The sequence below is a fragment of the Eptesicus fuscus genome, chromosome 4 (genome assembly GCF_027574615.1).
Source record: "Eptesicus fuscus isolate TK198812 chromosome 4, DD_ASM_mEF_20220401, whole genome shotgun sequence".
In the NCBI taxonomy this organism is placed as follows: Eukaryota; Metazoa; Chordata; class Mammalia; order Chiroptera; family Vespertilionidae; genus Eptesicus; species Eptesicus fuscus.
Genome location: NC_072476.1, coordinates 9,299,320 through 9,313,590, shown reverse-complemented (window position 1 = coordinate 9,313,590; position 14,271 = coordinate 9,299,320). Strand labels below are relative to the sequence as shown.

General features: G+C 51.0%; 1 protein-coding gene across 1 annotated transcript in view; it reads left to right on the top strand.

Annotated features, from left to right (window-relative positions):
* Positions 1-14,271, top strand: part of KATNIP (katanin interacting protein) — a 203,661-nt gene that overhangs the window by 120,109 nt on the left and 69,281 nt on the right. The window contains exon 9 of the mRNA XM_054714549.1: positions 6-137. Coding sequence (XP_054570524.1) covers positions 6-137 — 132 coding nt within the window. The remainder of the gene's footprint in view (positions 1-5; positions 138-14,271) is intronic.

Sequence of the window (14,271 nt, the reverse complement as noted above, 5' to 3'; positions counted from 1 at the left end):
TACAGGTAATAAAAAGGAAAGGAATTTGTCTGCTAAGCGAAAGGACAATGCTGAGGTCCTCATTCCCAGCAAACCAGAGCCAAACCTGACTCCCCAGCCCCCCACTGTGTTCCCAGACCAGGAGAGGCCATGTTCAAGTAAGAATTCTGGGGGCCCCCCAGCAGGGCGGGGCCAGGGCTTGGGTCCCTCTCAGTAGGGTGCTGTGATGGAGGAGGCCTAGCTTCATTACCCTCTCTGCCAAGGTCTGAGCTGACCTTTTGCAAATGTATTATTAGTCAAGGTCTCCAGAGAAACAGAACCTATGGGGGCAGGGCGGTGGGGGAGAGAATAAGGAATTGTCTCATGCAGTTATGACGGCTGGCAAGTCACATCTGCAGGGTGGATTGGCAGGCTGGAGATGCAGGGAGAACCAATGTTCTAGTTCAGAGGCCCTTGCACAGGAAGGGCCCGTGCTGCAGAGAAAGTCCAGAGGCAGTCTGCTGGAGAATTCTCTCCTCAGGGAGGGTCAGTCTTTTTCTATTCAGGCCTTCAACTGATAGGATGAGGCCCACCCACACCATGAAGGGCAATCTGCTTTATTCTACCAATTAAAATGTTAATCTCATCTAAAATCTCATCTCAGAAACACCCAGAGTTATGTTTGATCAAATACCTGGGCTCCCTGAGGCCTAGATGAGTGAACACATAAATATCACACCTACTTTCTTGTTCTATGACAAGAAATTGAAAATTTATAATTGAGATTTTATTTTTCAGTTAATTTGCTTACTTTATGTGGGTAAAAATACATGCAAAAGGCACCAGGTCCTAAAGGTGCAAAGGAGCTTATGGTGAAGAGTCAGTCTGCTGCTCTTCTAATGAAATGAGAGGCTACACTGAGTGTGACCCAGCCACCGTCGAAAGCTCTTGGTTATATCCTATGCAAGCAAATTATATATGTAATTTATGTAAGCAAACCATGTAAGTAAATTACAGTCCTGTAACTAGCCTTCGAGGTAAGTCCTGTGATTATCCCCATTTCACAGACATGAAATTGAGGCACAGGGCAGGTGATTCACACAGCTGGAAAGTGGCAGGTGGAGGCCTCCATCGCCGGTGGAGTAACTTCACTGCTGTGTCCCTAACTGCACACACTGAGGCTGCAGAGAAATCATTTGCCTGGTACCCTGGGTCAAATCCAGTGGCTGGAGTGGCTCTGGGTGGTAGGGAGGGGGGCACTTGCTTCTGGTTTCTATGACCAAAGGATCACAAAGAGCTCAAGGCATCCTGGTCAGGAATTTGGGGCCCTGGGGTGTCCTGGGCAAAATCCAGCCCCAGCCAGCCAGCTCTGTTAGACAGGCTGCGTCAGGGGCCCTGACCTCTGTGGCTGTGGCATTTCATTAATGTTTACTGGGGAGCTGGAGGGACAGGCCCAGTGACCTGCTGGTGGCAACCAGCCCCTCCCCCACAGTCATGGTCCAGAGGTGGGCCCTGCACCTGAGCCTGAGGCCTGAGCTTGGAGTTTTTCCCAGCAGCTCAGGGCAGATGGAAGGAGGGGGAGGAAATAGCAAGAGCTACCACTGACTTAGTGAGCATCTGTTCCATGCTGTGTAAATATTGTCTTGGTTTGGATTCTCCCAGAAACAGACTCCGAGATAGGGATTCAAGAGCAAGTAATTTATTTGGGAGATGGCTCCTGGTAGGGGACGGAAAGGGAAGGAGCCAAAACTGGCTTCATCACCAAGCAAGTTAACTGGGCGGTAGAGTGCCACCTGGCTGGGGATCTGGGGGCAGGGCTGAGCACAAGCCCCCACATTGGTCGCTGCTCCCACCCCGGGGGCGAGGCAGCTGGGCTATACACACTCTCCCTTCCCTCTGGTTGTAGGATGCTTCTGGGTGTGGACTCCAGCTCTCTGGCTCTGAGTGCCAGCACCCAGGCATTCTCTGATTAACCCTATCACAACCCAAAACCCACCTGGGAGAAAAGACTGAACAAGACAAGACATTTTAGATGACAGATAATTAAAAAAAAAAATAAAGTGGCTGTAAGGCAGAGTCTTATCAGGGATGGGGAGCATCCATTTGGTCTGTGTGAGTTAATTAAATGTTGCCTCAATATAGCAGGCTAATTTTTAAGTTGATAATTTTGTATGGCCCGCGAATGATGTTATAAATATGCCCTTGGCAGAAAAAAAGGTTTCCCATCCCTGGTCTGTATCAACCCATGTAATTAAAATGTCCATATGTGGGTGATGCTTAGGCACAGCCAGATCCAGGTGATTAAAGTGTCGGCACCTGCCTCTCTCCAGCTCTCGGCTCTGCACTCCTCTCCGTGCCCTTCATTCTCTGACAAGCGCACAGTGGTGGTGCGATGCCACCAGCAGCTCTGGGCTTACAGCCCACCAGCCCAGCAGCCCTGGCGGAAACCAGCATGGCCGACTCTGCAGCCTGACCACCTGGTGCAAACCCTGCCCTCCACCGTCTTGCTCTGTGACCTTGGGCAGACTCCTTAGCCCAGTGGTCGGCAAACCGCAGCTCACGAGCCACATGCGGCTCTTTGGTCCCTTGAGTGTGGCTCTTCCACAAAATACCACGGCCTGGGCGAGTCTATTTTGAAGAAGTGGTGTCAGAAGAAGTTTAAGTTTAAAAAATTTGGCTCTCAAAAGAAATTTCAATCGTTGTACTATTGATATTTGGCTCTGTTGATTAATGAGTTTGCCGACCACTGCCTTAGCCTCTCGGGGCCTCATTCTCCCCTCCCCCACACAGGGATGAGAGTAACACCCTTCTGCAAGTGTTGCTATAAGGTTAAAGGGCTGGGTAGATAGACTGCTTCGAGGAGCACCTGGCTCCGGGCAAGTGCTCGGCCAGGGTCAGCTGGCACTGTTCTCACAACTGTCAGCAAAGCCTCGGAGCTGCTTCTCGTTGCCTGGCTTAGGTCCGGGAGGTCCTGTGAAGGAGACACTGGTGCTGTCGCAGAGGCAGAGGGAGTGGGTGACAGGCAGCAAACTCTCAGAACTTCCTTATGGAGACTGTTACCTGTTCTCCCATTTCACAGATGAGGAGACCAGAGCCGAGGACATGAGAGTTACCTGCTTAGAGTAACAGACAGGACTGCGAAGCCAGGATTCACACCCAGGCTTCAAGCTCCGGGCTCTGACTAGCTCTGTCAGGCTGCCTGCCTGGGGCCGTCTGGCCACAGGTGGCTTTGGAGGCACCTGGGTGTGGAGCCCCTCCAAGCTTAACTGTGACTCAAGCAGTTAAAGCTGCAGGTTTTCAGTTCAGTACACGAGCCCTGGGTTGGGGAGTTGAGGTAGCAGTCCAGGGCTGGCAGCATGTGTCCCAGGGATGTGCCCTGGTACATGAGGTTAGGGCATGCTCCAGCTCAGCCCAGTCCACTCCTGGGTGGGGTTGGCAACAGGTTGTCATCTTCTCAGACCTCACCAGGAACCTGGGTATTGAGCACCTACTATGTGCCAGCCCTGGTCCAGGCCCTGGTGTTCCAGTGAGCAATACACTGACCTTGCTCTCATGGCGTTTATGTGTCAGTGGGCAGGGATAGATAACAATCATGAAGGTGGGGTAGGGACGATACTACCAAGACAGCAACAGGGTGATGGCTGGGCATCTCCGAGGAGGAAAGACTTGAGCTGAGACCTGAATTATTTCAAGGACTAGTCCTTTGTAGAGGGGAAAGCCTGTGCAAAGGCCCTGAGGTGGGAAAGGGCTGCTCAGTTAGCTCATGAATCAGAAAGAAGGCTGGAGGGTGGAGCACAGGGAGTGAGTGGAGGGTGGCTGAGAGGAGGTCACAGTGGTGGACAGGGGCCAGAGCACACAATGAGACCAGGAGAGGGACCCGGTGCCAGGCAGACCGCTGTGGCTTTGCAGATGGGGCTGCCGTGACCTGGTTTACACTGTAACAAGATCCCTCTGGTGCCATATGAAGCATGGCCTGTTGGGAGCCAGGGTGGAAGTGGGGTGACCAAGGAAGAGACCACTGCAGGGTGGAGAGAGTGGTGGCTCTGAGTGTCACCAGTGGCTGGACTCCGGACAGTAATGGGCTTGCTGAGGAGTCCATTGTAAGCATGACTAGTTGTGACATTTTATCCTGAACAACCTGGGGCAAGAACCTGGGTGGTGGGGAGCTTGCTGAGACTTGGCTGTGATGTGGGGCCCTGGCTTGTCACTTGGCTGGGAAGGGCTCTAAATCTGTGCCACCAGCAAAGGAGATTCAAGCAGCTGGAGTTGGGGTCTGGGTCTGACCCTGCAGGCAGGCTGGGCCTCTGGTCTGTGTGCTGCCTCTGCTGGGGCCAGTGGGAATGGCAGGAAAACCCAGCCTGCAGGCAGGGCAGGGTCCTCACACCCATCACCACGGAGAGCCAGGATCCAGTGGGCAAAGTGAGGATCAAGCTGGTTCCTGGGGACTTCTTGGCAAAACCCAGAGCCTAGAAAGAGGCCTGATGGGGCCTGAGGAAGGTAGGGTGGGGAGGGACTCACTGTCCAAGTGACATGTTGACAAGGGCATGTCAAGGTCACAGCAGCTGATAAGGTTAAAGAGCTGTCGTGTTTGTACATAGGTGTTAGGAAAATCTGGTGAACTTGGCATCTATCCGTTTTGGTCAGGTGAAGAGCTGGGGAGCTGGGAAGGAGAGAAAGAAGGGGCCACGGGCAAGCTGCAGGCCAGGTCCCTCTCAGAGCTCCACGGTGGAGAGTGTGGGTGGCAGTCCCCTGTGACGTTTCTGCTACACCTGGGCCGGCTCCACTGACTGCTGCTCACGTTGACAAGACACCAGTCTGTACTGCTGGTGTTCACTCTGAAAAAATAAAAATGGCTTTTCAGAAAGTTCCTCCAAAACAAGTTGTCAAAAAGAAATGGAACCAAGGTATGTGGGAGCAGCCTGGCGGTGGCCAGCCATCCTGCTGGGCTTTCTGGGACTTCCGTCCTTCATGGCAGGCCACCACCACCAAAGTTTGCCTGTCTGAGTAATAAAAATGAAGAACCAGCATTCACAAAGCTCCGAACCAGCTCCCAGGCCATGCTCTGTACAGGCAAATGCAATCTTGCATTTACTTACCCAAACAACCTGTGTGGTAGGTACCACTGTTGTCAACACCATTGTACAGAGTAAACCCAGGCTCAGGGACAGCCAGTAAGTGGTGAAGCCAGTGTTTGAACTGGCTGCAGAGTCCCTGGTCTTGACCTCTCCACTGCCTGGCCCTTCCTGAGCCAGCTAACATGTCATGTGCTTACTATATACTCACATCAGCCTAGTCCCAGCAATCACACCTAAACCCAGGCTTGAAGCATTTGTTGTGCTTTTTCTAATGCTCATTAATATCCTATATAATAATCCTATGTAATAAAGAGGTAATATGCAAATTGACCATCATTCCAACACACCAAGATGGCTGCCCCCATGTGGACACAAGATGGCCGCCACAGATGGCCGGCAGGAGAGGGCAGTTGTGAGCGATCAAGCCAGCAGGGGAGGGCAGTTGGGAGGGACCAGGCCTGCAAGGGAGGTCAGTTGGGGGGCGATCAGGCCTGCAGGGGAGGGCAGTTTGGGGGTGACCAGGCTGGCAGAGGAGGGCAGTTAGGGGCAATTGGGCCAGCAGGGGAGGGCAGTTAGGGGTGACCATGCAGGCAGGGGAGGGCAGTTAGAGGTGACCAGGCCTGCAGGGGAGGGCAGTTAGGGGCAATCAAGCTGGCAGGGGAGCAGTTAGGCGTCGGTCAGGCTGGCAGGGGAGTGGTTAGGGGGTGATCAGGCTGGCAGGCAGAAGCAGTTAGGGGCAATCAGGCAGGCAGGCAGGCGAGCGGTTGGGAGCCAACAGTCCTGGATTGTGAGAGGGATGTCCCAGATTGGAGAGGGGAGGGCAGTTGCCCCCCCCTCCCCCGCATGAATTTTATGCACCGGGCCTCCAGTAAATATATGACTTAATACTTAATATTTTAAAAGTTAAGCCCTGTATCAACTAAAATCGTTTGGAATGCTATATCAGTTTCTTAGGGCTGCTGTAACAAAGATCCGCGATGTGACTGGTTTAAAGAACAGGATCTTATTATTTCCAGTTCTGGAGGCTAGAAATCCAAGATCAAGGTGTCATCAGGGCCATGTTCCTTTTGAAGGCACCAGGAAGAATGTGTTGACGGCCTCTCTCCTAGTGACCTGTGGCAGCATAACTTCAGCCTTCACGTGGCACTGTCCTATGTGTGCATCTGTCTCTGTGTCCCTGTTTCCCCCTTTTATAGGGACACAGTTATACCGGATTAAAGCCCACCCCAATGACCCTATCTTAACTCGATCATTGGCAAGTACCGTATTTCCAAATAAGGTCATAGGTACTAGGAGTTAGGATTTCAACATCTTTTGGAGGAGACACAACAACTCTTAACACATGTTCATAGGCAGCATTTTGGAAGTAGAACTTAATTAACTAATTTCTAATCTGCCTTTCTCCAGATGGTATGTAGTGCAAGACTTTAATAAGTACCTGAGCAGATGAGGGTGAAGAAAAAACATGAGAAAGAAAATAAGATGAGCACTCCGATCGATGCCTGAGGGGGTCCCGGTTATGACTCTGAACTTTCTGGCCAGCATGGCAAAGAAGCGTATATTCACATAAAAATGCATGTTGCTTGGTCCATCTCATATAAACCAGATTGCCAGTTGTCCCTGGTACTTGGTTCTTAGAGCAATTTGTCCATCTGTTCTCTTAAAGAGGACACTGTTTGAGGAAGTGGAGTCTTCATTTTGAAGGGGTTTGGGGCTCAGCCTTTATCTGTTAAGTATACTTGGCTCCAACATAAGCCAAATTTGAAGAAAGGAAAGTTGAAAACCACAGCATTGTCACCACCCTCACACTGAAAAGAGATTAGAGTGGTGCCAAGTGTAAAGTGAGGATTAGTTTCTAAAGGTCACACAGAGTGCAGGTGGCCAGAACCCAGCTGATGATCCAGTGCAGCACATAGGGCTCCGTATAGACACCACCATACAGACACATCACCTCTCAGCAAGCCTAAGAGAGTCTCTTCCCTCCCTTGCCAGCCTGGTCACCCCTAACTGCCCTCCCCTGCTGGCCCCATTGCCCCTAACTGCCCTCCCCTGCCAGCCTGGTCACCCCTAACTGCCCTCCCCTGCTGTCCTGGTCGCCTCTAACTGTCCTCCCCTGCAGGCCAGGTTGCCCTCAACTGCCCAGCTTCCTGGCTGAGCCCCAGTGAAGCAGTCAGCTTTGGTTAGGGTCTGGGTTGCAGGGGAAATGGGTCTTTTTAAACACTGGCATTATGCTGAGGGCACTGGGATGCTGACATCTCCAGAGGCATAAGGAACCTGAGACTTCCTGAGAGGAATCAAACCACCTCACCCCTTTTCAGGCGAAGTCTGGACTGCTGACATGCTTTACCGTATATCAGTAGGGGTTATCTTTTTGGTGCATACAAAAATCATCCTTTTTGCCTCTTCCTGGCGAACTTAACCTTTTATCACCAGGTGTTGTCTCTTTTTCATTCTAGTAATACTTTTTGTGCCCTAAAGTCTACCAGCTTTCTTTTGGTTAGTGTTTACATTGTGTATCTTTCATTTTTTCACTTTTAAACTTTCTCTTCTAAGCAGCGTGTAATGCTTTTAAAATTTTTATCCTCTAACAATCTATGCATTTTAATGGGCACATTTAGTCCATTTATATTTAATGTAATTGCTGATATATTTGAGTTTAAATCTACTATCCTATTTGCTTTTTATTTGTTCTGCCTGTTTTATGGTTTTTTTTCTTCCCTTTCTTGCCCTCTTTTGAACTGATTACTTTATATTATTCCTATTTTTCCTCTCTATTAGCTTGTTAGTTACACATTCTTTTATTATTCTTTTAGTCATTACCAAAGATTGCAACATGCATTCTTGACCTATTAGAGTCTACTTTAAATTAGCAAGTTTACTACTTCTCATTCAAGGGAAGGAACTTACAGCTCTGAAACTCCATTTACCCTCCTCTCAACTGAAATGCTATTATTGTCATGCATTTTAATTCTCTCTACATTGTAAACCTCACTAGATGATGCTATCATCATCATTTATTATTTTACACAGTCAGTAGTATTTTGGATTTTCACACAATATTAACCGTTCTGTGCCCTTCACGCCTGGCTCTTTCCAGGCCACCCTGACTTAGACGTAGCCCTGACTTTGTCGCCTGGGCTTCTCAGCTTCCCAGCTTTGCGGCAGCTCTTTTCAGAATCAGCGGTACCTTAAGGGGAAACATCTTCCAGGGGCTGGGTTCACGTCTCTGAGTTTCTGTCTCCAGCCTGCCGTTGTCCTTATAATTTGTTACAGCCCTGTTTGCTTTCCATGCCTTCAAACATAACTTTTTCCAAACAGATTGTATAATATTTGGTCCAACTTTTCTAGTTGTGCTCCAGGGAAGAGTTGGTCTGGGTTAAATCACTTGCCATTACCAGAAATGTAACCAATTGCCTGCACTCTTTAAAGAGGCATTTCTCTCTTTGCCCCCTTTTCTTTGGCCAAGGTGATAAATTTGAGTTGTGTCAATTAAATGTGCAATTCCACGAGAGCTTAATTCCTTTATCACTGTAGTTGTCCCAGCTGCTAATGAAAAGGCCTCATGTGCTGCATTACTCTGGTCTCTGTCCATAAGCCTCCCAAGAAACTTCTGGAGACCTGTTACGTTCTTGAGGGAGAAAGAACATCAGTCTTTAATGTGGAAAGTTTCTGTCCAAGTTGTCAGAGTGCTCTAGAGAAGTGATATATTTGAACCAGTTTCCCAGACAAGATGCCAACCCTAGAAATAAAGTAACTCCCCTCAGTGCGAGGGAATTCGAAGACCCTGACAGGCCTGCAGTTAGCATTTCTCCCAGGAAAACCTGTAGCAGAAAGACCATTCCGCCAAGTCTTATATTTGTCAGTGTTCATTATTAATAGCAAGTGACCGAAATCCCAACTGGCTGAAGTAACAAAGGAAAATATATTGCTCATAGACCCAGAAAGTCCAGGACTCTAGATCTGACCTCAGGCGTGGTGGCATCCAGGTGCTCAGATGGTTCTCACCAGGAAGCTGTTTCTTTATTACTTACCTCTATTTTCCTCTAGCCCAGTAGGTCTCAAACTTAAATTGTGCATTAGATGTTTTTTTGCAAAGCAAATTAAAGCACAGATTGTTAAGCTCCAGCCCTAGTTTCTAATTCAGTGCCTAAGTACTTTAATTCCTAACAAGTTCTCAGGTGACACTGATGTTACAGGGACCACACTTGGGGAACCACATCTCTAGTCTCAGGCATAGCCTGCAGATGGCCCACAGTGGCTCCAGGCTCCTTTCACGGCTTAGCAACCCCCAGGGAAAGAGACTGCTCCTTTTCCTAATAGTTTCAGTAGAGTCCAAGACCCAGCTCTCCCCCAGCCGTCTCCAATCTCCGTGGTCACGGAGAGGAAGTTCTCTCATTGGCCAGGCTGAGCCAGGAGTGGGGCCAGATCTATCCAAACCACAGAGACTGAGAAGAGTGTGTATGTGTGTGTGAGGGGCGATGGCACGGGGCGGGGGGGGGGGGGGGGGTGCGTTTCCTGAAGGAAAACATGGATGATGCTCAATGCAGGAGCTGCTCCCTAGTGGTGAAAGCACTCCCACAGTGGGAGTGCTGCTCAGCTGACCGATGGGCACCAGATAGCCAGCCGTGAGCCTCTCCAGATCAGGATTGACTGGGCGCAAGCCTGCAGCAGGCACAGTGGGGCCAGGATGAACGGGAGCGGCATGGTGCCAGGCTCGGGCTTGGGCTCCTCCCCGGCCACGTGCCTCGGCCCGATCCCCGCAGGCCACACCGAGAGACCCCACCGGTGCATGAATCCGTGCACCAGGCCTCTAGTTTCATATAAAAATTAACCGCACATGACATTTTGCTGCAAATTCTTCTGAGGCAGGGTATGGAGCAGAGGACTGGAATATCCAGGAGGGAAGAGTAGAAGTCATTAGTTGGGCTCTAGTTGGTTTGGCTTAGTGGATAGAGCGTCAGCCTGTGCACTGAAGGGTCCCAGGTTTGATTCCAGGTCAGGGCACATGCCTGGGTTATGGGCTTGATCCCCAGTAGGGGATGTGCAGGAGGCAGCTAATCAATGATTCTCTCTCATCATTGATGTTTCTATGCCCCTCTCCCTCTCCCTTCCTCTCTGAAATCAATAATAAATTTAAAAAGTCATTTAGCTGCGTGGTAGGGGGAGCCCTGATTGCCTTCCTTGAAAATCGTGTGCGTTCCTGGGCTGAAGAAGAGACAGCAGAAGTGTTAAGAATCACAGGCAGTACCTGCGAATGGAGAGGTTGCCAAAAAAGCTTTAGAGATGAGAACACAGGCCTTTGCGAGCTGTGTGTATCAGCTATTTATTGCTGCCTAATAGTCTACCCCAAAATGTAGTGGTTTAAAACAACAGCCCTGGTATTGCTCAGGGTCTGCAGGTGGGCTGACGGTTCTGCAGTGAGCTAGTGGGTGGCTGGGCTGGCTGGCCTCAGATGGTCTCCCCCTCTGGCAGCCCAACCGGCCCGGGACCTCAGCTGGGAGACTTGTCTCTGCTCCATGTAGTCTCATCAACCAGGATGTGATGGTCTCGGGATAGCAAGAGAGGAACACCCCAGTGTGTATGTACTTTTTAAAGACTCTGCTTGGTCATATTTGCCAGCGGCCTATTGGCCAAAGGAAGGCATCAGGCCAAGCCCAGCTAGAGAATTTGACCGCATCTCCTGGCGGGAGAGGCTGCACCATCACCGTGCTGAGTGGCCCGCGTCCAGAGGGCACGAAAGTGTGGCCATTTGTCAGTCTCTTACACCAGGGCAGTGGTCGGCAAACCGCGGCTCGCGAGCCACATGCGGCTCTTTGGCCCCTTGAGTGTTCTAACGCCACTTCTTCAAAATAGACTCTCCCAGGCCGAAAACCGACTTCTGCGCATTTTGGGCCATGAAGTTTCAATCGCACTGTACGTGTACGCCCGCACGTGGTATTTTGTGGAAGAGCCACACTCAAGGGGCCAAAGAGCCGCATGTGGCTCGCGAGCCGCGGTTTGCCGACCACTGCACCAGGGGACGCACATTTTCTGAGGAGGCGGAGCAATCTCAAAATGCACGGAAGCTTTGGAGTCCCCAGCACTCAGTACGCAGGACCCTGGTGGACCACTGTCCCAGAGTGTGAACTGCTTCTGCCCCCCAGTTGGATTTGAAATGAGAATGTGGGCATCTCAAGACAAAAGTGGCTCCTCCTGCCACTCCCATTCAGGCTTTTCTGCTCAGCTGTTGTCCTGGACCTTTTGTCACACAAAGTTGTATATAGCCTCAACTATATACAACAGGGAGTGGGGGTGCACTGTGGAAACTGAGAGCTTATCCATTGTCTAAAGGGGCACTGCTACCCAGCTCCTGCTTGTGATTGTCACGCGGGAATGCCAGTCAGGGTTGCCAGATCGAATGGTTTTTCAAGAGATGCCAGGAATCCCAATTTTTCTTTTTTTAAAAATTCTTGGCATTTATTTCCAATAAAAAAACACACACATAGAAGTCACACAACACACCTGCTAGCTGGTTTTGGCCTGTGGACTTCTGGCTTATGATCTCTATGCTAGACTCTTTCACAGGTTTCATGTCTCAGTGGATTGCCAGGTGATTTGGCCAAGACTCTGAATTTGAGCTTTTCGAGTCACAGCTGGTGGCCGGGAACAAGTTACCTGGCTGGTCAGCCGACCAACAGCCCCGGTGCCTGTCTTGGTGACATGTGTTGTATTCATGGTAAATCTCCTGAATGACACGCTCTTTGTTTCTCTGCGAGAGAGACGAGGCCAAGTCCCAGTGAAGCGAAGGGAAAGTGACGCGAACAGCAGGGGGATGGTTTTCAACCAGAAAATAGCGGTTTGGGATAAATTAAAATGTGCAATTTGGCTTTTGCTGGTGGCACAAATTTATTGTGTGAATAAGTGCACACTTTCCAGATCCAGGATGAGAACACCCCTCCCACCCTCCGCCCCCGGTGTGCTCAAGCTGCTGCAGAAATGGCTCACCCGAGTGAGCAGGGACAGCTTCACAAAGAGTTAAAGTGTCACCTCATGTGTCGTGAGGATCACAGTAAGCACAAGGCGGTCAGCAGAAAAGTGATTCAGGCGACGCGGCCCCGTGGACAGACGTCTGGAAGCCGCGGGTGGGGAGAGCTCCGGCAGCGGAGCTGCGGAGTTGACCTTCACTTGGAGAAAGGGCGATTTAATTTTGAAAAGCATCTTCTTAGCATAATATGACTCTAAGGGCACAGCAGCGCTGACGATCATTTGCCGGAGGAGCTCCCCTCCCAAACGAAAGACGCCACAGCAGAAGGGTTTGTGCGGACAAAGCTGGGTCCACGGGGAGAGACCGCCTTCCACGGTGTCCTTTCCCAGAAGAGGCGGCGTGGGCTTGCAGGGCCAAGGACAGCTGGTGACCTCAGGCAGCTGTTCACCCGGGCCCAGACCACTGGGGCCCCTGGGCGGTACAAAGGCCAAGGTCACCACGCAGATCTTTGTAAACTGATTTAAAATGCGCCATGCCGGACATGGAGAAGGAGCTCATGAGTTTCAGGTGCTGCCCGAGCTCTCCGCCAGGGCGGGGCCTGCCCCCCCCCCCCCCCCCCCAGTGTCAGTGTTGCGCATTTGTTTAGCTGTATACAGGATCTCAGTCCCTTATTTATAGAATCATCCACAGCAGGATTTTCCACCTTTTTCATCTGATGGCACACATAAACTAATTACTAAAATTCTGCGGCACACCAAAACATATTTATTTTTTTACCTATATGACTAAAATAAGTATAATTTTGATTCATTCACACTGGACGGCTGTTGTCATTTGTTTATTTGGCAATCTAAGGGAAAATAGATCAGTGCCCCTGACTCATAGTCAGGATTGCATGTTTTCAGAAATCTTGTGACCCACCAGGGTGCCGTGGCACACCCGTTGAAAATTGCTGCTCTGTAGGGTCTGAAGGGTCAGGTGATGGAGGAAACTATATGCTTTAGTGATATGCACAAATACGGAGGTTGACAAGGTTTGGGGTTGAAATCATTTTCCATCGCTCACTTGACAAAAACCATAATGCCAGGTGCCTGTAAGCAAGATGGGCGTGGCCTCCTGAAGCAGTGTCAGGCCTGTGGGCTTAAATGGCTGCACGAGACTGAGCACAAGACTTCTCCACCTTCACTGCCCACCACGCTTTCCTCGTCCCTCGCTCCAGCTCCCCTGCCACTCCGCACTCTTCGCTGAGCCCACCTCTGCCCACCGCAGGGCCGTGGCCTGGAACAGCCTCTCCGAATGGGTGTTCTCAGGCTTCCTGCCTCGAGGTCTCTGCTCAGATGTCACCTCCTGACCGAGTGTCTCCTTCCCCTCAGCATCCTGCCCCTCCTGGCTACTCTCGCCCTCGCCTGCTTTGTTTGTTTCCCCAGCACTCACCACCTGCTGGCATGTCCTGTGTGCACCTGCGTTCTAACAGCACATAGCAGAGGTTGTCAGTATGAAGACAGCGTGTGCCTGTTGCACCCACCCCTGTAGCCCTGAGCCCCGAGCAGTATGGCATCCCACAGCGTGGTCAGGTCTAGAGCCGGTGTCCTGCTGCCTTCGCGCTGCTGGGAGGGGTTCCGCTCAGCTCCCCTCGGGCGTCGTGTGTTTGCAGTGCAGGAGTTCAGCCCTGCTCCGCTGTAGCTCAAGACCAAGTCCGTTAGTGTCCCTTCACTCCTTCCTTCTGGCCTCCCAGCTCCTTCAGACGCCGGATCTCCTTTCGCCCCGAGTGAGGAAGACGCAGCGTAGCCCTCGGCACCCTATTACCCGCCATGTTTCAGTCACTGAGGATCCCCCTCCTGCAGCTCGTTAAACCGGGTTCCTTGTAGCTTGGACTGTCTCTGCCCTGTTTCTTTACCTTCTCATCCCTCTAACTGCAGAGCAGGCCAAGGAGCTGATAAGAAGGCAAGCAGGGAAAGTTAATGCAGCCTTGGCCGGGTGCGCAGAATCCCCGGGTCACCTTGCAAGCAGCAAGCAGCTCATTACTTTTCTGTCCCCAGGAGCAGCAGTGGGCAATGACAGAGTCCATCAAAGTCATAGAATGGCCCATTGCTGCTTACCACGCAGGCCAGCCATCCATGGGTGCTCGAGGGCTCCTTTGGGTGCCCTTGGCACCACCACCACCACCCCTCTCCCCCCCAGGGAAGCAGCTTGGACAGTACCAGCCCAGCCCCTGGGTTCCATTGATCATGCTTCTTAAAACTGGAGTATGTTATGAACAAATAAAACTAAGGG